The 25,695-nt window shown below is 38.6% G+C and overlaps 1 protein-coding gene across 27 annotated transcripts in view; it reads left to right on the top strand.

Annotated features, from left to right (window-relative positions):
* celf2 (cugbp, Elav-like family member 2) overlaps positions 1 to 18,681 on the top strand; it is a 210,065-nt gene extending 191,384 nt beyond the window's left edge. For 6 of the 27 annotated variants that reach the window (XM_032589646.1, XM_032589640.1, XM_032589661.1 and 3 more), the window contains 5 exons: positions 245 to 379; positions 4,004 to 4,132; positions 7,579 to 7,776; positions 9,589 to 9,732; positions 11,040 to 18,681. In XM_032589646.1, coding sequence (XP_032445537.1) covers positions 245 to 379; positions 4,004 to 4,132; positions 7,579 to 7,776; positions 9,589 to 9,732; positions 11,040 to 11,167 — 734 coding nt within the window. In that variant the 3' untranslated portion in view covers positions 11,168 to 18,681. The remainder of the gene's footprint in view (positions 1 to 244; positions 380 to 4,003; positions 4,133 to 7,578; positions 7,777 to 9,588; positions 9,733 to 11,039) is intronic. The other 21 variants (XM_032589650.1, XM_032589645.1, XM_032589666.1 and 18 more) reach the window with 11 other exon arrangements.
* Positions 18,682 to 25,695: the final 7,014 nt, after the last annotated feature.

Here is a 25,695-nt window from a genome sequence, read left to right as displayed (position 1 = left end):
TACAGCAGCTGCTTTTACTGATTCAGGCCCATTTGGGACTTATTAGTGAATTCAGCTGCTGGAGTGTTTACCTTCACACTCTGAAGCAAAGATTGTGTAGTTTGTTTGAAGAGAAAGCAGAAAGCAGCTTGTTTCCAGGTGTATTTGTAGAGGGAATACGCGCTCTCCGGTGGTCACCTCTGTCCCGGTCCGGCCCAGGCGGTCCCCCAGCTTTGACACCACCCTCTCTGGCTCCTCTCTCCAGGTATGAGCGCTCTGCAGTTGCAGAACCTGGCCACTTTAGCGGCAGCGGCGGCGGCGGCCCAAAACTCAGCCAGCCCCTCCACCGCAAACCCCCTGTCCTCCAGCGCCGCCTCCCTGGGAGCGTTGGCCAGCCCAGGTAACGCCGCAGCCGCTCGGCTCGGGCGGGCCGCCCAACGCCGGCCTCCGCGTTCCGCTGTTACCATTTGTCACTTCACGACCGTGGCACGCCGGCCAAACCATCAGCTCCACCCATCGCCATTGCTCCGGTCTTCATCCGTGGTGTGTGTCCACCTCACCCTAACACGGACACCGTGTAGATGTCATTGGCCTCCTGGCGTCCTGTCTTTCAGCATCCTGTGGCGTGGCGTCACCCCATCATACGGGCGTTGCAGATGTGTGTGCATGAGCGTTTGCCTAAATGTCTGTCAGGTTCAGGTGTTTCCACCTCCATGTTGTGTTTCCAGATGTCTCTCAGGCTGTTGTTCCCCGACAGACGGGGTGCGTGTTGATAACGTCCGCCTCTTACATGTGGGTTTGAACGCACCAGGTTGTCTCGGGTTAAACACCACCATCTTCAGATTTCCTTCCTCCTCCGTCTCTCCTTGTTGCCCTCATCTCCTGCTCCTGCCCTCTTTTTGACAAGCTTCCTGTTTCTGCTCCATCACCCCACCCTCTCATGTCGGCTCGGCCTCGCTCCAGCAGCACCCTCTCAGCAGAGCATGAATATGAAAAACCAGCCTCCTCCTCCTCTTCCTCCCTCAGCCGCCACTCTTCCTCCTCCTCAACGCTCACGCTGCTCCAAATGCCCGTTCTTGTCTTGTCTCTCCTCCTCCTCTTCTCGCTGCTTCTCTCCATACTTTTCGCCTCTTTCTCTCTCTGGTGCCAAATGTCACTCCAACCTTGAATATTACACACTCAGGTTGAGATGCTCGCTGTGAATGAGTGCTGCTATACTGCATGTGTCAATGAAACTGAAAACGTCACTCTAGTTTGATAAATATAGACCGTTCTGCATGGAGACAGGCCAGCGTCTTTGTTTTGCAACGTGTGCTGACATAATGCTCCCTCTGCCACACCATCTCCTAATACATTCAGCGGCAATCCTGCTTTGTTGGCAACGCTTTGATGAGATGAAGGGTAAATGAATAGATTCAATCTCTGTTTTGTTTTGTCTGGAAAGGAAGGAGATCGCGAGCTTTGTGCACCACATTCCCTCCATCTCACCCTCCACCGTTGACATATCAGTGTCTCCTCATGTCTTTCTCCTGTGTTGACTTCATTTGTCTTGGTGATTCTTTTTCTTTTTGGATTTTCCAATTTATTTCAATCCAGATATGTGTGAGGAACCATCATATAAATTATTCGGGAATGAAACGATGAAAAGTGTCTGTGTGGACGCTGTGTTCCTGCCGGTTTGCAGATTCAAGAGCAGGAAAATGAAAGTACACCCCTGCTTTCTACTAGGTCAAAAATGATTTAAATATAATCGCAGCTAAGTAAATCCCAATTAAAGTGCTTAATTCACGCCAAGCCAGGAAGGAAAGATATCAGCAACAGTTGCAGCCCTTTAATATACAAAGTCCAACGTTCTCCAGAGAGGAAAATTATTTGCATTTATTGTCATTCGTCAACCAGGACTTGGGTCGCGGGTTCAGAGGTTTCTGGAGAGACACCCAAACATCCCCCTTCTCAGTCACCACATCCAACTCCAGTCCAGCCAAAAGACTTGGTCCCTCCTGGACTTCTTCCTGCAGGAACATGCCTGAAATTCATCAGGGGTCATCAGGAAAACATGTCACCTCATCTGAATCCTTTCGATGAGGAGAAGCAGCGACTCTACTCCAAACTCCTCACCCAATCGACGTCCTGTGGAGGAAATTCATTTCGGACTCTTGTATCCAGGATCTTGTTCGTTTGGTCATGACCCAAATTTCGTGACCATAGTTGAGGGTAGGAATGTAGTCCGACCAATAAATTGAATCTTGCATTACTCCCGATCTCCTGAATGTTGGACTCCGGCAGGCCTGCCCTTTATCACTGGTCCTGTTCATAACTTAGATTGACAGGATTTCTAGACGCAGCCAGAGGTTTGGTTTGGGGATCAGTGGATTTTGTCTCTGCTTTTTGTGGATGATATAGTTCTGCTGACTCCCTCTGGCCAAAATGTACAGCTTGCACTACAGCTACTCCAACACCGGGACATTGGTTCTCTAGAAAAGGGAGGCTTTCCCTTTTTAGGTCGGAGGGAAGTTCCTCCTTCAAGTGGAGAAGGTCAAATATCTTAGGAAGATTATTCCCAATATGCCAATCATCCTAAACGTTAATGTCCCAGCAGATTCCACCCAAAGTCAGAGAAATGACCTCCATGACAATGAACCAGTATGGGTATTTCAAAGGATTGAAGGACAAAGCTTCTTTTATCTAAAAACAAGATGGCGGCAGGTTAGCAAAGCTGCATCTGGATGAAGGACAAGATGAGGCCAAAGTTCTTGTTTCCACAGTTCTTGTTTCGCCAACAGATGTTGGCGAAAACAAGATGGTAATTACAAATCACAAATGATGGTTTGGGCTCATCCAGTTATTGAATGAACCATGAACCTCTCTACAAAACAAAGTATTTCAGACAAACGTGAGTCCATTTGTCTGGGTCCTAAACAGAACAACAATCCTGAACACATCAGGAAATCGTCTGCGTAAAACGTTGCAACAGGAAAGGGGTGTACTTTCTTTTTACAATGGTTGTATGTCTGCTTTATAGAAATGGGCTTTTATCTTTGTCTAATTCTTCAAATTAGGTTCAAAAGTTGCCTTTCTATGTAAAAATAAATGTTACCAAAGGTGTTACTTGTAGCATTTTGTCCATGTTAACTAATCTGGATTATTAGATTGTTTTTAGAACCATGTCAGAATCTAGAACCTTGGTTCCTGAACGATTCTGCTTCTGATCCACATGGTAACAACCGCAGCAACTTGGTCAGACGATGCTAATAGGCCAGTTAAACACTTAGACCAGTTAGACCAGTATCATGACAAAATTTAAAGAAAGCTGCATATGATCTGACGCTCTCTGCAGTCGTAACCCTGGTAGTGCCAAGTGTTTTTGCGCAGAATGCTCCTAGCTTCATGTGGGTTTGCAACAGAAGATGAACATCATTCTGTCAACTGCCGATAAATTTCCACTTCCCATGACTGAGCCAGAAAGCAGCTAGCTAGCTAGCTAGCTATCTATATTAGCATCTAGTTAGCATCAGCCACCCCGAGTCACAGAACGCTTTGCCTCCCAGAAAAGTCCTGCGAGAAAAAAACAACATAGAAATTTGAGACATTTTAACCTTAATTTTAGATACACACATTTAAGACTTCTTAAGGATGCGTGGACGCCCTGTAACAGTTTGATTCTGTTTCTGCAACTTTCTCCAACATCTGAAAATGAAATAAATAAGAATAAATTTTTGCATGGATGCACACTGATGGCTCGTCCATGAAGCATCTCATAACTTTCAGCTGAATGAACGCGTCACATGGGATGAAAAAGTGCACATTTATACGGTAAATCGTTATTTTCACTTGGTGTAGCATCAGTAATGCACCACCTAATCTGAGTCTGACGTCATTAAACCTTCCAATGCTACACGTAGCACCTTAAAACCATCTATCTATGTTTGTTGAGAGCTGCTGAATGTTGGATATAACACATGCACTTCTTTGTCTCCTGTTCTCCTCTTCCTCTCGCTCCCTCTCCTACCTTTTGGTTTCCCAGCAGCAGGCACAACGGCCAGCTCCAACGCCAGTGCCATGAACTCTCTGACCTCTCTGGGTACCCTGCAGGGCCTGGCAGGCGCAACTGTTGGCCTGAACAACATTAATGCACTAGCAGGTAGCATCAACAGTGAGTATTCACCCTGCCATCAGCCACTCCACCCCAACATTCAACCATCCACACCCGAAGGCAACGCCACCGCTGAGCAGAGACACGGGGTTTGACTCATACCTCTACTTAATGACTCTTTATTTTATAAACATGACAAATCTGATTATAGATGCTTTATTTCCAAAATATGCTCAAGAATTTGAGCTAGCTTCATATTGGAACCAAGTAGTTCTTGCATGTGTCCCACTCTGGTTCTTCCTGCTGTCTCTCTGTGTCTCTGGTTTATTAAAACCTTTTTCCAGCCAAAGCTTCCTCCTCTTAGCCGCAGACATCCCACTCATTAACCCATCCATCCATTCCTCCATCGCTCCATCTGCTTCCTGGTTGTGACACGGGTTGTGCTTGCTGTAAGCGTGCTGAAGTCCCAGCAGAACCAGCTGCTGCTGAGTGGGACCGTTTTGTACGTCTGCCACAAGGTGGCACTGTGTCATTTTGCTGTTGTGTTTGCTGTTATTTCTGGGTTTTAAACAGATTTGCTAATCAGAGCTGCTAATTTTAGCTGTTTTCAGTCTGTAAAAAAAGATTGTTTTTCACAATAAATTTGCGGATTTATTTGTTTTGTACAGAATATTCAAAAAAATAAGATGTTTTTCACGTGTTAATGCATTTTATGATAAATTTGTTGTCTGAAATATTAAAATAGGCGGTTATAAGCGTGTAGATCGAGTTTTTAGTATTTGTAGTCAGCTGTGTTTTCTAAACCCCATAACTGCTGAGGGTTCACTGCATGTCAATAATCAGATCTGGATTTCATGTCAAAAAGCACAAAATGAACTGTAATTCAAAGCATCATGCCAAACTGTTGAAGTAAATATTTCTTCCATTTAACATGCAGGGTTCAGTGCGATTTAAAAATGAGTAAATTACCTAAAAATAAATTCAGAAATTTTCTACAAAAACATGGAAATTTCTGAGCTCAAAGTGGAAAATGTGCAAGAAAAAACTCATAAATTTTGAGATGAATTAATTCACAGTTGGAGTTTCGTGGCGCAGCATTGTCTTTGCCTGTTTTTTAATGACTCATTAAAATCATCTCTCAAACTTATTGATTGATGATTTTAATTTCATTTATTTAATGGAAACACTGCAAAGTGGTGTTGTTTTGCAAACGTGCAGTGTTGCCTTGATTCTTTCATGCATGCTGTGCAAAACACCTGGGTGGACCTAGCTCCGCCTCCGCCACTCAGCTCCTTCAGACTAGCCAGCAGCAATTAGCAAGCAGCTGGTGGAACTGCTGAGCTCATTATAGGAGCTGCTGCTCAGAGCAATGCTGGTAAAAACTTAGTTAAAGGGTTAATAGAGGAGCCATGTTGGATGAGCTTCAGAAAGAGCAGAAGTTCTTAAAGAGACAGAGGCCCAATTTCAAGGCGTTGAATCAGGAAAATGGCCCCTTTAACAAACCAGGAGTCAGAATGTGAACCTAAAGTTAGTGTTGTAATAAAGAAAACATCCAGAGTAGCTTTTTTTTGGGTGTTTTTGGGACATCAGATGCAGTTAAATCTGGAGAAGGTAAATGTTTCCCTGCCTGGAGTCCGTGGTCCGGCGGTACGTATCGAGCTCTTCGCGGTTCTTGGTGTCTCCTGCCTTCGACCTCTGAGCAGACGTGGCGTCTGGATCTTAATCAGAGCTGTTATGACAGCAGAGATCCCGTACTGCCGGCCTCTTCCACCACATTATTCTCCTCTGACCTTTCCCGCTCCTCGGCTGGAGTAGCTGTATCCGCTCTGTAAATCATACTGCAGCGCACACACACACACACACACACACACACACACACGCCTGTCCTTTTAGCCGAATGGGTCGCTTCCATTTTGCTTCCCATTTTGTCCCCGCTAACCCAGTCTCTCCTTTCGGTGCCCCTTTCCTCTTCCATCCACCCACCACCACCAACTGCCCTCATTTAAACACATCTAGACCTTAATTGAATTGCAAAGGTCACCGGTGCAATTATTCCTGAATAAATGAGTGACCTATAATCCGGAGCGCTGCGGCGATAATTTATTTCACTGTGTCTGACGGCGAGGCGACAGGACGCCGGGCCGGTGTCAGACCTCCTCAGACAAGTTGCCCTCCGCCGCGAGATTAAGCCGTTACAAGCAGCTAATGAGTGTTACCGCTGCGTTCGCTCACTTTTTAAACTCCGCCGCAGTCCCTCCAACCTGCAAGTGAGACGTCACAGGAAAGCAGATAATCATCCTTTCTGCCCCAAGTTTCCTGAACATCAGCAAACATGGCTGCCGAACAGATGGTGACTTAATCAATTTTCAGGATAATTTTTCATCTTTAAAAAAGTTGCTAAAATAAAAGTATTCTAGAAATACAGGATTGCTTTGAGTGAACTTTAATCTTTTTATGGACATACAATAATTATTAAATGATGACATGGATGTTCTTCCGTACTTTTGGACAGTTTAAAAATAAAGAAATTACATGCAAAACAAAATATTTATTTTGAGTAATATTGAGAGCTATTTCAAAGTCAAAGATATTTATTGGAAAAATTGTTAATTAAATAAGTAAACCTTAATCTTCTTATGGATATATAATGATTAATAAATGACACAATTTCTGTACTTCTGGCCAACATAAAACAAAATTACATGCAAAAAATATTTATGCTGACTATTGCTGAACACTATTTTATGCTGTAAGTCCACAACATTTTTCGCAAAATATCAAGTAAGATTAAATAGTCAACTTTAGTCTTTTTATGGATACAAAAAAATACTTAAATGTTGACATGAATGTTCCTCCGTACTTTTTACATCGGTTTAAAACAAAATTATAAGTAAAAAGCATTTATTTTGAATAAGACTGAGAGCTATTTCATTGCACAGCATATTTTAGTATTAGTGATTTAAATTTGATTTTATTCCAAGTAATTTTATATTTTTAGAAAGAAAAATAAAACTCCTGTTAAAGAATAATTGTTTCAAGCTACAATAAAAAAAATTAAGTAATAATTTATCATTTAAAGATCAAAATATTTCTTTGTTCATTTATTTATGAGTGTTTGTCTTTTTATGGATGTGTAGAATTAGTTAATTGTTAAATATTGATGTAATTTGTTTCAGATTCTGACATTTTCATCAACATGTTTGTGATTTTGTGTGGTGGTTTTTTGTGGCGCTGATGTTACGTCGGTTTTGCTGCATGCTGGTTCCTGCAGCTCTGGCCGTCATCAGCTGCTCTCATCCTTATTCTGCTGTTTGAAACTTGAACTCTGTCGTCTCGTCTTCGGTGTGTTTGGTATCGATGTGTCTTCACTGTGTGTGTATTTTTGGTACCGTTTGTGACTGTCAGTGCGTGTTTGTGTGTGTATGTGTGGATAAAACACAACCTTCAGTGGGAGCGCTAATGAGTAAGTGCATTCTCCTTTCTTTATTGTTGGGTTTTATGTAAAGTTGCTCAAATGCTCTCAGGTATGGCGGCTCTAAACGGAGGCCTGGGCGGCGCAGGGCTCACCAACGGCACGGCAGGCACCATGGACGCGCTGACGCAGGCCTACTCAGGGATCCAGCAGTACGCCGCCGCAGCGCTGCCCACCCTCTACAGCCAGTCCCTGCTGCAGCAGCAGGGGGCCGCCGGCAGCCAGAAGGAGGGTCAGTAGTCTGGGCTTATCCAGTGGCAGACAACCTCAGTCTGGGATCCCTGAGAAGTAGATTAAGAATCTTTAATTTGTTTCCTCTGAGTTTAAGATGCTGAATTTAGCCTCTACTGTAGTTTTCTGCTCCTGCAGGTCTGCAAGGTGAGCTACTCTATTTAAATGATCGTTTATTTGCCTCGACTTGAGCTCAAAGTGCCAGCATACCGTTAGCTTACCGAAGGATTGTTTTAAGAGCGTTAAGACTGGATCACTCAAAATAAAAGATGAAGACATGGAAAGAATTACTCATGGGCCCCTTCCATGTTGTTTATATCTGGAAAGTTTGTGCACAAAGCTGGAGGCCAAAAGGGGATTCATTTCCCTCTGTAGCCGCGCCGCCGCGGCAGAAACAATGCTGGGATTATTCATTTAATGCAGCAAACTGTAAATAACAGAAAAACTGTTGAAGAACAACCCAAAGCTAATTTTTTCACTATGTCAGCTTCGCTACATGCAGACGCGTTGCCTTAGCAACTGTTCCCAGTTTATAGATCAGAAAAGCTCCTTTCTGTGTCAGGAGTAAAAACACAAATAAAAACAATAAAAATAGAAATCATTGATGAGTTTTCTGACAATATATTGTAAAAGTAGCTTTAAGCAAAATACCAATAAACTTCATTTGGCTCAAACACAGAAGAAGATAAACAAGGTTATTAAATTAATAATGCAATCTATGAACAAGAAAACAATTTATTTCCTGTTTACAACAACAAATGGACACATTATCATCTAAATCTGGTATTTTCCTGTTTTTGAGGATTTACTTCTGTTCTTTGTCAGAAACGTTTGTTTTAAACTTACTGATTAAACATGAAGGAAATGCTGTTTGTCATTTATTCAGGTTTCATCTGCTCTGATGTGGTAAACTTTACTTCAGGCTACTTAGATTTAAATTTATTTGACAAAGACAAAGTTTTAGCTCTTTTCCAAGCAAAAGTAACAAGTTAAGAAAAATTTTACTTTGACTATTATTATTATTACAGTGATGGTTTTTGGTTCAAAACATATCAAATGTGATTTTCTGCCAAGATTTCATGACTAGATTTCTGGATAAAACATCGTTTCATTGCAACCAGTTAATATCTTTTCCAGTTGCTCCAAATTGCCATTTTGTGGTATAAATTTTTAATTACAGCTTTAAAATTGGAAAAGAAAACATCTCAAATTGTGCTTCTACGATGTGCCACCTGTAATACAACCTGGCAGCTGGAGTTACATTTAAAAAGCCTTTGACAACAGACCTGAATACGAATCAGATGATGAAATGTGTAGTAAAAACAAACACCAGCCTGGATGCCGTTTGTTGTGCCCCCTCTTCTTTCAGCACGAGAACTGTGAAGAAGCTGCCTGTATTTACCTGGAGTTCAAAACCCTTCAGGGAAACAAAGACATGGCGGCTTCACTTAGCCGTGGAGAGCGAACGAAATGCTTCTGAGAGATCTGACCTACTACAACTATTAGGCTGGCATCGATAAGAGGCTTGGGGAACCCGTGACCCCTCTTAAGAGAGACAACATGCAGCTGAAAGAATGAATAAAAAGCCCCATCCTTTGTTTGTAGCAAGCCAAAATACAATTATTAAAAAATGAAAAGCTTTCAACATTTCTGGGTTTTGTTTGGAAGCGGCGGTAAACCCAAGGCCAGCTCACGTTGTGCCAAGCGTTGTATTTGAGCTGCGTTCCTATAACGACAGGCGGTTTCCACTGAGCTCGATGTGAACAGCGTGACCCCATCCTGACCTTTGCTGTCGCGCCTTCCTTCCCTCCAGGGCCTGAAGGTGCCAACCTCTTCATCTACCACCTGCCCCAGGAGTTCGGAGACCAGGATTTACTGCAGATGTTCATGCCTTTCGGAAACGTGGTCTCCGCCAAAGTCTTCATCGACAAACAGACAAACCTTAGCAAGTGCTTTGGTACATTTACTTGTTCTTCTATTGTCTTTATAACCTGGCAGCTAATCGAACTGATCAATGATTATAATCGAAAACTATATCAACAAAATAAGCAAAATTTAAATGTTAATTAAACCCAAACAATGCTTCACATGGAAAAAACACGTTTTTATTAGATAAGGTTACGGTTACATCCTATGGGAGTGTTGAATATCGATTAGTTTTTTTATTAGCATTGTAATGTAGGTGGCTATAGTTAGCCAAATAAATCAATTACTGAGGAACAAAAACAACTATTATTATTATTATCATCAATCAATGGGCATATTTTGTTTACGCTTTCTAAAGTGCAGCAGAAATTATAGAAGCAAACAGTTAACTGTGTGCTAACAGTTAGCTAGCACACAGTGTAGTGTCAGCAGTATATCATTGTATATTGACAAAATAAGCAACATTTAAATGCTAACTAATACCAAATAATGCATCACACAGAAAACAGGTTTGTAATCATAATAAATGTGATTTAATTGCAGCAGTAGTCAACGCACAAATATTATTTTTTGTTTAACCTTTCTAAAGTGTAACAGAAATGCTAGCTAGCTAAGCTACCAGTTAGCTATCACAGCGTGTAGACTTAGGTATCCAAGCTAGCTATGCTAGCAAGTCAGTTTATCACATTTCAGAGTTTAACAATCCCGCTTTGTGCTTTTTGTTTTTAAGGGACTACATACTGTAGCGTTATGAATATAGATTTTGATTTGGAAAGTCGAAGGTTTCTCACTATTTTATGAAATAGTTAAAAGAGAACGTAACAGTTAGCGATAGCTTAAGTGAAAAACTGTTTTATCGATTTATTCAGTCATAAATTAAACTTTTGTTTAGTGTTTCAATTCAAAAATGTTGACCAAAACTGCTAATAGCAGTTAGCTAACAAAACAACTAGCAAATTCCTTTTGAACAAAGTAAGCTATTACCTTCAGGCTGTGCAGATTTATTTAAAAGCTATTATATTTAGTCATATTTATGTTTTTAAAGAACTCAGTTGTTGAAGAGGAATGTTTGTACAATAGCAGATTGTTTCCAGTATTGCATATAATTAGCTTCTATTGAAAACTGTTTGAGTATCAAAACCTTGAATTTTTAGGGATTCTGCACAAATAAAGATAAACGTTACCCATTAGTAAAACTTTAAAGATCTTTTTTTTAGAGTTTCATTGATCATTTTGTTCTTGCAACACGGCAGAAAGAAGTAGAGTGTGTAACAAAACGCTCAGTTCTCTGTTTGCCTCAACGCCTCGTCGATCAAATGTCGCCGTTTTTTCCCGCAGGCTTCGTCAGCTACGACAATCCCGTGTCGGCACAGGCAGCCATTCAGGCCATGAACGGCTTCCAGATCGGCATGAAGCGGCTGAAGGTGCAGCTGAAGCGCTCCAAGAACGACAGCAAACCTTACTGATCTTAGCACTAGGTCTGTCCGCTCCCCCAGTTAGCACTGCTAGGGTAAGTCTCCCTCCCCCCATTTAAAAAAGAGCAAAAGTGATGGTTAAAAAAAGTTTATTGAAAATAAAGCGAGCCGTGGCCTCCTGGGGACTGGGGGAGGGTCGGGGTGAACAGAGGGATTGTGGGAGGTAGGGGGAGATGACCTACAACCACCTGAGGGAGACGCACTTTTCTTGGTTATTTTTGAAGATTTCTATGTAAGCCTTCAACTATTATTATTTATTACAGCTTTTGACACACATGAACACTTCCATTTCTGCCATTACTTTGTGCAATCTACTTTTCTTTCTCTTTACAATGGAAGAAAGTTGTTTTTTTTAAAGAATAGTTTCTTTAAACTTTAATTTTATTCTTTTACGTTGATTATTTATACATTTATAAAGACTAGTTTGAGTGGAAAGTCGAGACAAAGGAGCCATGGTACCATAATTTTCTTCTTTAGTTTTCTGTTTTGAACTCGAAGGCTGTGATGGGTTCATTTTTCAAAATTTTCACTTTTTTTAACGCGCTCGCCAATATGCACATTCGCCCTTTGACCTCCACGGTGTTGGTTGCAGGCCGCCGCTGCTTCTCAGAAAAACCCCTTGATGCCTGCTGGCAACCCGGGAGCAAAGGCTGCAAAACATTCGTGGCCTCTTAACTGTAAAGTTACACTCTACCACCACAAGAAGACAAAAAAAACACAAAATCCAGCTAAACATGGTCATTTATGTACAAATACAGTTTTTCTTATTTCACAGAAGTTTAAAAAAATTGTTCTTACTTTTCTGGGTCGGATCACATTGGTCTTTTATGTGAACAGATTATAACAGCATGTAGATTTGAAAAAAAAAAATTAAATCCAGAATTTGTGGAAGGAAATAATAGTACTACAAAAATAAGTTTATGGGTTAAAGGGGCGGGTATCTGAAAATACTTGAGGTTTGTTGACAGATTAAAAAAATAATTCAAAGTACAGTAAAGCCACAGGCCTGTAAATTTTATTTGTAAAAAAGCAGTTCTATTTTTATACAACATTTTTACTGCCTCAGATGAAGAAAAAATGATTTTATTTATTGCCTATCGTTAAGTTATTGGACTCCGATAAAGTAAACAGCATCGCTCAACTCGACCCTGTGGAGAAACCTGCTGGAGTTCTCCGGTGTTTTTCCTTTTTTAAAATCCTTTCACGCGAGTGTTTGTTTTTGTTTTTCTTTATGTTTTGTGCAGAAACATGGTGACAGATTTCATAAGCCCTCCCACAACCCGCCTGTCTCTGTGACCTTCATCCATCGTTACCTTTTACAATCCGTACTTCTCCATTTGTCCTCTTCGATTTCGTTAGGGTTGTTTTAAACGTTTAATTTTTATGTGTTTTTGTCTGTCTGTCTGTCTGTCCCCCCTCCCGTCTGTAAAATTTAAAATACATTTTTAAAACAGAAGGAAATTGATAAAAAATAAAATATCGCTGCCCAAACAACCCCATCCATCTGGGACCTGATGGATACGGCTTTGGGTGTGAATGTGCGTTGTTGCTCGTAAATGTAGATCTATAACATTAATGTCAGTTTTCTAGTATGTAAAGAAATGTAAAATTAATGCTAAATCTGCTTATGAAACCAGTGTGTTGTGTTGCTGTTTACCGGTTTGTTTGTTGTTTGTTGTTGACTTTTGGTTTGGTTTTCTTTGGAAGATGATGCTGTTGTGGTGTGCTGCTCTGGCTCTCTGTGTGTAACTCTCTCCTCTCCCGTTTTTTCTTTCCCCCTTTTAGAACAACCCATCTCCATGCCTGTTAGTTCATCGTTTGCCTAGCATGTCTTCGTGGCGTCCAAAAAAAAACAAACAAAAAAACTTTAAACAAAAAAACTTTAAACAAAAAAAGTGTCCTCTTCCTCCTACCCCGTCATTGTTTCTCTGATGTCTTTTCCGAGCTCACCTGATCATAACCTGGTTCTCCTCCACCGCTGCCTACTGATCTTTTCAGCTTTTAGCTTTTTGGACTTTTAAATATCAGTTTTATGTTTTGGTTTTGTGTTTCTTTTTCTTTTCTTTTTTGTTTTTTGTTTTTTGCATGTGACCTCATTTGGATTTTAGGGAGGCGTGGGTAAGAAAATAAATTAATGTGAAAAAGATAAAGCTGCATTCATATGAAATTTAACTAGAAAGACTGAGATTTTTATGAACAAATGTTCTTTTTGAGGTAAAAAATGACAACCTGTGGTTAAAAAAAGTGATTTCCATTCTTTATGTGATTTTTTTCTTTCCTTCTTTCATTTTAACGTAAACTTGAAAGTTCACTACAGGAATTGGCGCTTCATCTTGCTTCTGGTTGCAGACGGAAAAACAAAAAAAGCAGCACCAGAAGCAGTTGGTGCCAGTTTCTCTGAGAAATAAGACTACTTCCACACAGTTTTAATAAAAACTGTCTGATCAATATTAGACTCTCTCAGAGCTCTCTAATGGTTTTTACATTTTTCAGGCAGTGTAAAGTTTTTTGATAAGGCCATTTTAAGTGGCTCTGTTTCTCATTCAAAGTCTATATATAGAACCACTTTTTTCTAGAGTAGTTTAAAGGTAAAAAAAATAAAAATAAAAAAGGACATTTGCCCTGTTTGGGGGGGAGAAATGCTACCTACTTGTGTCACCTTTTGCTGAACTGACTCACAGATAGACAATCCGTGGTTTTAAATGCACATGATGAAATTACCTATATTTTCTACTGTTTAAATGTATAGAGGAAAAAAACTACGATACCTGTAACCCACGTTAACGTCGGTGCTTCTTGTGAGTTTAGTTGTGGTTTCATCACAAGTCTAACGGTCTTAAATGTCTCATGTTTTCTCAAGAGAAGACAAAAAAAATCAGTTTACTTGAACAATAGACAAAGCCTTTCATATTACTATAATAGTTAATTTGTTTTTTTTATTTTATTTTTAAGGAGTCCCTATTTGCTAAATTTCTTGTTGGTTAATTAGCTATATAAAATTCCTAAAAATATATATAAATATAAATATATCTATAAATATATATATATAAAATGTCAGCTCGTGAAGCATCAATGTCATTATTATTTTATTTCTCTCGTGGGAAACAATATTTAGATGTGTTGTTCAGCAAAATGTCTTATAAGGAAAAAAAGACAAGATCAGTGGAGTTTAGTGCCAAATCCTGGAGGTACTTCCTGCCTAGCGCGTCAGTGTATTTCTTGTGAAATAATTTGATAACATGGGTATTTTATTATAAGTGTTTTGTATGGATCCCTCATATTTAAAGTATAGATTTAAAAAAAGAGTTTGTTAACTTGCTATTCTGTGGTCTTGTTGCCTGACAATGTCATGTTTGCTTTTTTCTTTGTAAAGATGTAAAAAGTGCCCATGTGTCATATAAATATATATATAAATATATCTATACACACATATGCACACATGGACACACAAACACTCTCCTGCAGACCTCACAGTTTACTTTTTAAATGTGCATGAGAGCCCCTGAGCGTGAAATCCTCTTCAGCAACCGCTGCTACCCAACAACACACACACCCACACACGCCCACACACACACACACGCCCACACACACACACACACACACTCATCACTTTAATATTTTTAGCCACTGTACCGCTGTTTGAGTCATGAAAGCCTTACCACAAATCTTTGCACTCCTGTTCTCTCTGTTTTTATTAGCATCTCTCGCGCTCAGACGCAAACGTCAGGCTTCGCCGCGCTTTCTCTCCCAGCTGAAAATATTGAAGCGAGAGTCGTACGCGAAGCCTTATTTCTCTAAATCCCCGTCTAATCCCTTATTGTTAAGTTCAAAAACCTTTCGGAGTCGTTTGTATCTGATGGCGAATCGTTACTGTTTATCACCTCCGAGGAGCGAACGCTTTCATGATGTAAGCACAGGGCAAGACTCGTTCATTCAGCCTCAGTCTGTTTAGGAAAAAGCACACGTCGCCGTCCGTCCGTCCGTCCGTCCGTCGGGTCGGCCGGCCGGCGGGCGGGAAGGAGGCGGGACGCTCCGGATCTGCTGCTGAACTCTTATTTATTTATTTTGTCTCGTCGTGTAAGGGGCCAAAATCATGTATAAATGCCAAAGTGTGTTATTGACATTCACATAGTCGAGCCGTTTACATGGCACAGTGTTGTCAGTCTATTCAACTGCCCCTCCCTGAAAGCCTCGTTTACGGTCTGCAAAAAAGACAAAAAAAAGGCAGCATTATTTTCTACAGAAGCTCACCAGTCGCCTTAACCAGGGAGAGTCGCACCAGTGTTATAAAGGTAGAGGATGTTGTGCCAAGTCCAGGTTCAGTTCTGTGTGCCGTTAACGCCCCATCTGTTTGGGTTTCCTCCATTTCGTCCGCTAAGACTGGAAGGGACGCTGCGCGCTCTTCTCCGGATTGTTGTCTCCCAGGCTAACCGAGGTTATTAGAAACAGGAGGAGCATCTTATTGGAACGGCGACGGGGGAAATAAAAAGCTTGTTGGCTTAAGAGGAAGAGGTCGCGTCTGCAGGTCCGCACAGGAAAAAACAACCGGAGCCGAGATGAAGGCAGCGCCGCTTTCATTAGACGCTCGACACCAAACCGAAATGTTATTTCTCTGATTGTGGAACTTTAATGCTGCATACGTCAAAAGTGGAGAAAGAAACAGCCATAACTACACATTTAACAGCCAGAAAATTTAAGAACCAACAGAGGAATATTTGTGTGCAGTGGACCTAAAAAGTTTACACACCCGTTAAAACGCATCTTTCTCACGATTATTTATCGGATTAGACGCATCGGACCGTTAGGCCAGAACACAGGTCGTCCGATATCTGGGAAAATTAATACAGTTTTATGCATTTTGGCCTTTAATCCACCTAAATATTATTATTTATGGAAACTCCAACCAAAGTGTAAGAAAACAGTTTATTTCTTCTTAAATCTAAAAGTTTTAGATTCTCCCAATTTATCCTCACTTTCTTTGACACGATTCCTAATCAACATCGTCTTTATATTCAACTTTGGTCATTGAAAGTAATTCAATCTGTCCACACAAGTGAACTTCCTGCCGCCATATTTGATCTGTAACAGGAAGTCATCTTTGTTTTGAAGGAATCTGATTGGCTGGTTTTAGCTTTGCACTACACTGCCCCCTATGTGTTTGGTATGTTTACATCATCATGAGTACGATACTTTTTAAAACAAAGTGGTGGAGATATTTGTTTACGGTACAACTGGCAGCAATCTCCTGCATCGTTTATTTATTTATGGTACAAAAAGTTGGAATAAGCTTCGACAAATTTAGCAACAACGCCTTGGAGGGCTCCAAAACAGATGTAAGATTATTTGTTTTGGTTTGAAAATATCATAAGTTGAACTGAAAAACAGTGTCATGGTTTCATGTTGGGGTTTTTTCAGCTCACGCTGGGTGGACAAGATGGAGAGAATCAGGACCCGTCCCAAATCGATATCAAACCTTCAGCATTCTGGTAGAAAGCTGAAGACAAACAACTTCAGTTTTTAGCAGGACGACACTCTCCAAGCGTCCAAATCAACAAAATAATGAGGAAACGGCCAGAATCCAGACCTGAATCTGATTCCTTTCCAATCTGACAGATCTGGGTTGTTTTTCCTCCTGATAGTCCGATTGATTCGGTTCGACTGGGAACCAAAACTGCATGATTTTAGTCAAACCAAGCTGTTCCCCTCCAGGCCTGTGGGGGCACTGCACCAAGGCGTATAATTTCAACTTCATTGTCGTACGACTTTATTCTTAGAATATTATTTTATTCTTGCGATATGACTTCTTTTCTGGTAATATTACTAGTTTATTCTTATAATATATTCTCATGTTATTTCAATTTCATTTACACCTTATTCTTGTAAAATTACTTTTCTTATATTATTACAACTTTATTCTCATAGTGACTTTAATCTTGTAATACGAGTATTTTTGTGTTATTCTGACTTCCTTGGTCCTCTTGGCGTTCACATATGCGTATGAGTTCACCTCAACTGAACCAAACCGAGGTTTGTAGGCGGAGCAGAGTTTCCTGCTCATTCAAACTCGAGTTTGATTAAAGCGGACTAAACAAAAGAAAATTTCCGAGTCAATTTTTCTACGTTAGCCGATAAATCGGTCATTCTTAATCAGAAAAACCTTCCATTTTAAGGTGGTGTGTAAACTTTTTATATCCTCTGTACAACTCCATATTTCACACTCACTTCTTTCTTGCACAGTATTTTTTCATTTAAACGCAGATGCTAGATGTTAAAGACCTGTAAAAGTCCAAAAATGATATTTTGCGCTGCCAAATTGCACCAACTTGCACACAGCCCGACGTGGCGCAGCGTTAGCTCGAAGCATCTCGCCTTTGGAAGCACAAGAAGCCGAGTTTCTGTGGAGCGGCTCACCTCAGGGGCTGTCATCGCCAACGCTCGTTGTAATCTTTCTATCTCGTCACTGTTCACTTCTCTGTTCTCCTTCTTTCTTAATTATCTTAAGTGCTATTTATCAAATACTGAAATCTGAAAGGACAAAAAAAATCTAACTTGTTGTTTCTTTGCATTATGGCTTATGTCAAGTTTTTTGAGGAGAAAAATGTTTTGTGTGTTCTCTTTCCGTGGCGTAAAAACAGAGCTTGTTGTCTGTAAAGAAAAAAAACTACAAAAATTTACCAAAAAAATCAGATTTTTGTTGTTGCTGTTGTTGCTTTTGTTAATTTTGACTCAAAATGGTTTTCAGTAGTTTCAGAGTTATTGTCTTGAGAGAAGCCAAAGTCAATGCATTTCAGTGGATCCTGTAAGCGTGATGTATGTTTGTTTGACAACACTTGGAAATCTGTCACTGGATGGGATTTAAAAAGTACAAAAAATGCAGGCTTTCCTATTTCTACAACTGATTGTACTTATGCATTTTGTACCAGTGGAATTTTTTATACTGGAGATTAAAGGATACAACAAAAAAATCTTAGAAAAACGCTGTCTGGCCTGGTGATGTGGCCTGACCCGACTGGTCCCCGAGTATGATTTCTAGCTGGCATCAAGAACGTTGGCTTTTGATATAAGATTTTCTAAAAGATCTTTGGCTTTATTTCTTTCACTTCTTTTTCCTCACTTTAATGTTTTTTTTTCTTTTTCAAAAGAGGAGGGTAGGTGAGTGTCAGACCTTTCATTTTACTTATTAGTAGTTCTAGCAAGTTTGTCTATACAACAGCGGTAAGTTTCATTTGACTTCTGTATTGTCGTCTACACCATAAGACAATTATAGAAAAAGAAAGAATAGAAGTATTTAGTCACCTTCAGTGGATTAATGTATTAGTTTAATAAAGAGATCAACTAATTAGAAACCTTTTGCTTTTAGCTGTTTAGAGTTTTTCCGGTTTCTCTGTCCTTCTCTGTGAACTAACTGTGTAGCTGAAGCAGTCAGAATTATTTTTGTAAACGTATGTTCTTGTGTGATGCAGTTTTTTGCTTCTGTCTCCTATATTAAACCATTTTTCCTAATACTTGTCTCTCTCTGTGTTGTTATGTTCCAGTGGCCGTCTGATGTTGTACCGTTTCATCTTCCGTTTCTTTCTCTCTCTTCCTTCCTTGCTCTCGCTCATTCTGTCGTTCCTCCCTCCTGTTTTCTGTGTTTTCTGTTTGGGCCACATAGTAAAGTTGACTCCATCCTCAATGACAACTCACTATGCTGTTCTCACTAAACATAGTAAATATACATCGAACCGTTTGCATGTATATTACTGTGTAGCCCAAGCTGCTGCGCGACAGTCAGAAAAAACATTTTATTGTATCGGTTCATCTAGATGGAAAAAAACTTAGGATGGGCGTAGAAAACAACTCATTTTCTCAGCATGAAGGTATAATTTGTCATTTTGGGAAATACACTTTAAAACAGGATAAACTTTAATATATTTTCTATCATTAAAATCCGTTAAAACTCTGAAACATGCACAGTAAGTGGAAGAATTGTTGATTTTGAACTGAACTGCTGTTAGCACCAAACATGCTAGCATTAGCTGAAACATTTTAGTGGAGTCCATCTTAAACTGAGATGATTAAAACCAGTACAACCAGTAATGTCTATGGTTTCAAAAACATTGTCATATTGATCTGCATTTGGCAAAAAAATTTATTCATTTTTTTATTTATTGTTCAGTATAGATATCCGAGTAGCTAGCACACTAACTATGTAGCTAAAGTAGCTACACCAATTTAAAAAAATTAAAAGATTAATTGATTCAAGTTTTTTGCTAAATTGCTGCAACTGAAATTAAATATGTCTTGGTTTTTATTTGTGTTATTTTTTTGGTGTTTTACTGTCAATTCTAGTTTAAATGTATTTTTATCTTATTTCTCTATCTATGATGTAATTACTGTGAAGCTCTTTGGTCAGATGAGGTTGTTGAAAATGTGCTACATAAAGAAATGTTGACTTGACTAGCATGCTAACATTAGCCAGCATGATGGCTAACATTAGCCATCATGATGGCTAACATTAGCCATCATGATGTTAGAACCACAAATTATGTCACAAGTTTAGAAAGATCAGTTTCAAAGCCTCAAACTGATTTGACTCAAAACTTTTTTATTAGTAAATATATTCTAGTCAAGCAGCTAACATGTCAATGATTGCTAAAATGTTAGCTAGCAGGGGCTAGTTCCAACTCACAACTGGGGTTTGCTTATAATGACAGAAATTCACTTTTGTTTTAAAGCCACAAATTCTGCATTTGACGTAAAAAAACAATATTCTGTTTATGTTTAAAAAGATTTTCAAGATGCTTACGATAGCTAACATGCTAACATTAGCTAAAGCTTCTGCATAAACCACAACAATGTAACAACCAGCAATTTATCCACTGTAGTCAGAATTGTCTTAAAGCCTAATTTGACATAAACATTAACCTTTATATGATTAAATCCACCATTTTATACACAGTCAGATTGTTTTATAGATTAGAAAACATTTCTGTATGACCTAAAGATGAACGTTTAAGCTAAACAGACTTACTTACCTGTAGGTAATTGTTTTTTTCTTCAGTATTTACTGAGATTGTTTGATGAATTTGCTTCTTAGTTTTGTTTTACTTTTGAGTTGTGAAACAAGAAGTTTAGTGATTTAGTTTGTCTGAATACAAACTAGATCTATTTTACTTGAAATAACTCATATCACAAAGCTAATAAAATATGGTTCAAGAAAATTTAAGCAAGACTTGGATAAATAAATCAAAAATATAATCTTGTAAACAACAAACGTAGTTTCCGTTTCCGTCCCTCTCTGCTGTGCTGCAGCTCTGCAACCAGATAAACAATAGAAAACAATGATTTCCCCAATTGTTTTTATTGGGAAGTGAAATTTACAAAAATAATTACTGATCGGAAAATAAATTGTTGCACATCTTTAAATAAATGTTTATTGTTAGAGTTCTTCCTGTTATGTTTTAGATAAACTAGTGTATTTCCCAAAGTTTTGAAATATACCTTAAAATAGTAACTTTTAATCTTCCTACGTCCATCAAATTGATCTGCTTAGCAATGGATCATTGGTTATTGATATTGTAAATATTTCCTGTGCTGTCCGCTGTCCTGGGCGAGACGTGTCCACTGTCTGTCCAATCTGTGTCCAATCCACTCCGTGCTGTCTCACCGTCACAACTGCATCCCCAGTAGAGAAGGAAGAGGAAAGAGAAGTCAAAGGTCAAGGGTTTTCACCTTTCACTCGCAGAAACTGAACAGACCTGCCTGCTTTAAAAACAAAACCAGAAGTTTAAAGCGGTTTTAAATTCTGTCTTCATAACAGACACACACATAAAGGCAGAGTAGTTTCTCATCACTGCTCCGCCCGCCTGCTGTGTTATTAAATATTGATTCTGCATTTCATTTTTAGCTGTGGATCCAACCTTTGGGCAGATACAGGCCTCTAATACGAGACAATATCTGCAGACAAAAAACTCCAATTTTTCGTCTTTATTCAAGTCGAACTTTAAAATGAGTCTAGATGGGAATGTTTTCCATCGCTGGGCGTCAGGATGCCGAGTTTCTGCTGCTTTCAGGATCCATGAGGACTTCAGGTAGGTTCACCACCAACGATCGACTATCACAAATATCAACCATATTCTAATTACTTTTGCATTTAAATGCTAATTTAATGACATCAGTTTTACTTATTTGAATAAAAAAACTCAAAGTATTTTAAAATACAGGTTGCAGCCATTAGATTCAGCATATTTTAGAGCATTTGTGTCAAATTCATTTTAATTAAGGTCCTGAATGTTCTTAAAGGGCCGGAGGCACTCTTTAACAAACTGTTAAAATATTCATAAGTAGTCATCTCTGCATTCGATAAGTTCTTATTAATATTAGACTATATTGAACATTTTTTCACATCCATCCCGGATTTCACAATTACTTTGATTTTTTAAAATTTTTTTACAATCAAAATCAGAGTCGAGCTAATTTAGAAATATTTGAAAGAAATGTTGTCATTTTTGCACTTATGTCTGATATTACATTTTACTTTATGATGATAACTTAAAAAGTAAGAAATACTGCTGCCTACAGGTGGGAGTTAGTATCGCTTAATCTAATGTTTTTCACATTTTCTGCAGAAAATTTGTAACAAATCCGCAAATTTATTGATTTGCGAATTGATTATGTGTGATGTAATTTTTATCATGTGTAGCCTAAAGGACCGTATAAAAAACTACGGCGGGCCAGATTTGGCCCACAAACCTCAAGTTTGACACATTTTAGAGGGATGACCAACAAGTAGCCTTAAAACTTATAACAAAGTAACTTATAAAAATAATGTTTAAAGAAAAACAGAAAACTCAGACATTTCTCTTCTTTTTACTATTCTTTATGTTGTCTGTCACCTAAAAAAACTAAAAGTTTGTTGTAATTTAATAAAATATGAATTAAATGAAAGGTTTGTGAATACATTCGCCAGCCTTTGCACATCAAATCAAAGTTTTGTGACTGAATCCTTTCTGTGAATGTTTTCCCTGGTCGCCACCTTTCCTCCCTCTGAAGCCGCCATCATAAAGCCTCGCGACGCTTTCACTGAATAATTCTCACAACGAACGCACCAATATTTACGGAGCTGAACTGATGCTCCAAACAAAAAGAAACTGTTTGCAAATGAAAACACCAGAGTTCAGACGGGTCGTATTTCTGCAGGTGAAAGGAAATGGAATAATGCAAATTCATCAAAGGAGGAAATAATTCACCAACTGAAAGAGGAAAAAAATAAATAAGTGTTTGGTTTTGAGCTAATGGAGGTTAAGAGCCAGGAGAGGAAACCGGCAGGTCCGATTATTTCCACACAAAAACGGTTCTAAAGCAACAACTGAGTCCAAATCTGAAAGAAAAATGTGCAAATTAATGTAAACATAAAATAAAACACTGAAATATAAAGAAAAAAACATTTAGGTGAAAGTTTATAAGCATAAAGCTTACAAAACTAAACGATTAAGAAAATAATGTGGTTTATTTTAATCATGTTTAATAAATCAGTTTATGTTTTAGTATTCTTTGCAATACTTGTGGTTTGATTGAGTAAAGATTATAACCTGCTAAATTTCATCCAGACATTTTTGTATTTAGAAAATAAACAAGTTCTTCCTGTCAAAACTAAATAAAAACATGAATGTTTAATAACTAAAATCATTACTCCTAGTCTGTATTAGAGGAATTGGATTTGAGTTTTGTTGTTTTCTAGCTGCTATGACGTCACCATGCACATCCTGCTTTTGCTCGCAGAAGCAACAAAGAACATTTTTAAAAGCTGTTCTTTGAATCCATCTGAAAATAAGACGAAAAATCCAAATAAAGCCCCTCTGCGGTATGCAGGTAATTAAATTATAGTGGTGATCAAAGGAAGGCCGTTTATTCTCGTTTTTTTTCCTCCATATTTCCGTTTCTGTTTGCTTTGAAGAGCTGAAGTGACTCACCGGCTTTGTTCGGTGAAATACTGCTGATTTTTCTGCTTATGTAATAACTCAGCTCGCTGGCAGCAAAAACAGAAGAGTTCACAGCATGTGATGCTATGCTGCCATCTAGCGGCGGCGCTGCGGTACTGAAGGGAGCTCAGATCAGCTGCTCAGGACTTCCGGTCGGTGTTTAGGTTTAGGCGGAAGTGGGGGAAAGAAACGGGTTCATGCCCTGATGTGGAGACAGTTGGGATTATAAACAGATTAGATTATTAATCAGATTACTGATCAGATTGTTGTGATCCAGCAAATATTAAAGCTTCTTGATTCACTGGAAGAACTGAACAACAGCAAACACAGAGAACATTCATCTTTTTATCCATTCATCCTGTTTTCCAGGCTCTATATTTAAACCCTGACCTCAGTAGAAATACCTGTCATTAAATAATGTGAAACTTTATTAACTAGTTAAACTTTGACTAAAAACTGGGCTCAGAACTCTGAGAAAGTCTCTGACCTGCTTGAAAACATGTTGGTTTAATCAGTTTATTGTTCTGCTTCACCATATCAAACATTGACCTGGTTTAATATTAAACTTCAACCTTTCAGCCATTAAAATATCCTCCCTGGATACAATAAACCATTATATTTTAAATAATAGCTTATTCTCCTGAGCTTCAGCTTCTGGCTCCCTGGCAGCTGATGGACGTGTTCAATAAGGGAGAACCTGTGAAGTGAACCAACGGATCAATCCAGAGTCAGATTAAATTAGATCGATGGTCTGCCTGAGAACAGACTGATTATTCTGATAATCCCTTTAATTTGATTTAATTCAGTTTGTTAAATTACAACAGAAGCCATGTTTACACCGCTAAATATACCCAGAATGCCGTTCAGTTTAATATGTCAGTACTTATGAATCATCTGAGCTGAGGTGACGAGACAAAAATCCAAGATTGTTGAGGATGTTGGAAATGCGGTTCGAGCTTTTAACCAGCAGGTGGCGGTGCGACTCTGCCAACAGACGGAAGAAGAAGAACTGAACCAGTTAACAGGTGTTCTGAGTCCATCATGGTGAGTTTGACGGATTTTAACACGTTAAAGCGGCTTATTGATTCTGTTTTATCACTTGGAAAGGTTGAAATAATTTGAGCTGAACTCCAGAATTCAAGAAACGTAATAAAAAATATAATTAATTCCACTTTAAAGTCTGATATTTCACCTGTACTGTTTAATGTCAGTTTAAGTATAAAATATTAACAAATATTCACATTTCAATTTTTCTAACTCTTTGAAGGCCACAGTTTTTTAATTAATAACAAAAGAAAACAATTATTTTTAATATTGTGTCAGATTGGAATGAAATGTAAGCGCTTTCAGCCTTCCAGAAATATTTTTCCACTTTAGGCCTGAACAAAAAACATTTTTTTGTTTTGTTGACAACCATCCTTATGACTTCATGGCTTTTTATGCCCAGGTCTTGAAAACTAACTTAATTGTACTAAAGGAAGCTTTATATTCAATTAAACTTTAAACTTTATTAAGGACACAGTACCGTGGTCCATTGCAGAGAGAAAACAAAATTAATTATAATATTTATATTATAAACATTTACATGCATATATTCAAAATTATGAATATGAAATTATATTTTTGATGGGATATCAGTATTTCAACAACCTGGAGAACGTAGAACAGATTTATCCTATGAAAGATTTTTAATCTGTTTATTTTCAGTTTGGGAAACAAACCAAAAGTTTCTGGTTTTCAGTTTGCTGCCTTTCCACCCAGAGAATCTTAGAGTCTGACCAACGTGATGAAAAGAATTTTTGAACTTTGACTAGACCTTTACGATCTGAACAGTCATTTTTACCCTTAGTTCAGCTCATTTAAACTCTTAGAGTTACAAATGTTTCATTATCTTATTTTTTTAAATGTATATATTTTGTTTGTTTTGTTGCTTTAAAATAAGAAAACGTAAAGCTTTTGGGAAAACAGGAAGGATACAAAAAAGTAAATAGTAAAAGTAAAAAAAGCACATGGTTTCCAACTTGACATTGAAAAGATATTTCTAAAATATATATGAAACCTTAAACAGGATTTAGTTATATCTTTATTTAAAAACAAAAGATGGTTATTTTTCATGTTTTTAAAGGTTCAGTCACCTGCACCTTTCCTAACGAAGTGAGTTTGAAGCTAATTGTTTGCTCTGGATTGTGTTTTTTTTATGAGATGAAATTAGATTGTAATTGGTTTATCACAAATTATTGTTTATCTTTCCCTTCACCTAAAATCACAATAAAATATTTAGAGATTTTACAGTTTTTCTACCCAGTGATCGACTTGAAACTAATTCCTTTAAATATTCCTGCCGTTCTTGTTACCTTCCACACATTTAAAGTTTTCTCTAAACAAACCAGGCTGCAGAGCTTGCAGGTGACACTGGAGATCAGATGTTGCAGATGTTGATATGTAAACAGCAACGCGGCGACCGGGACGCAGCGGTTCCTGAAACACAGAACCGACCCGGCTGCTCAGAGATGCAGAGATAAGAAAGTTTAAGCCGCTGATGGGAGAAGTTCACCT

Source organism: Xiphophorus hellerii, chromosome 17 (assembly GCF_003331165.1).
Source record: "Xiphophorus hellerii strain 12219 chromosome 17, Xiphophorus_hellerii-4.1, whole genome shotgun sequence".
In the NCBI taxonomy this organism is placed as follows: domain Eukaryota; kingdom Metazoa; phylum Chordata; class Actinopteri; order Cyprinodontiformes; family Poeciliidae; genus Xiphophorus; species Xiphophorus hellerii.
This window is presented reverse-complemented; position numbering and strand designations above follow the sequence as displayed.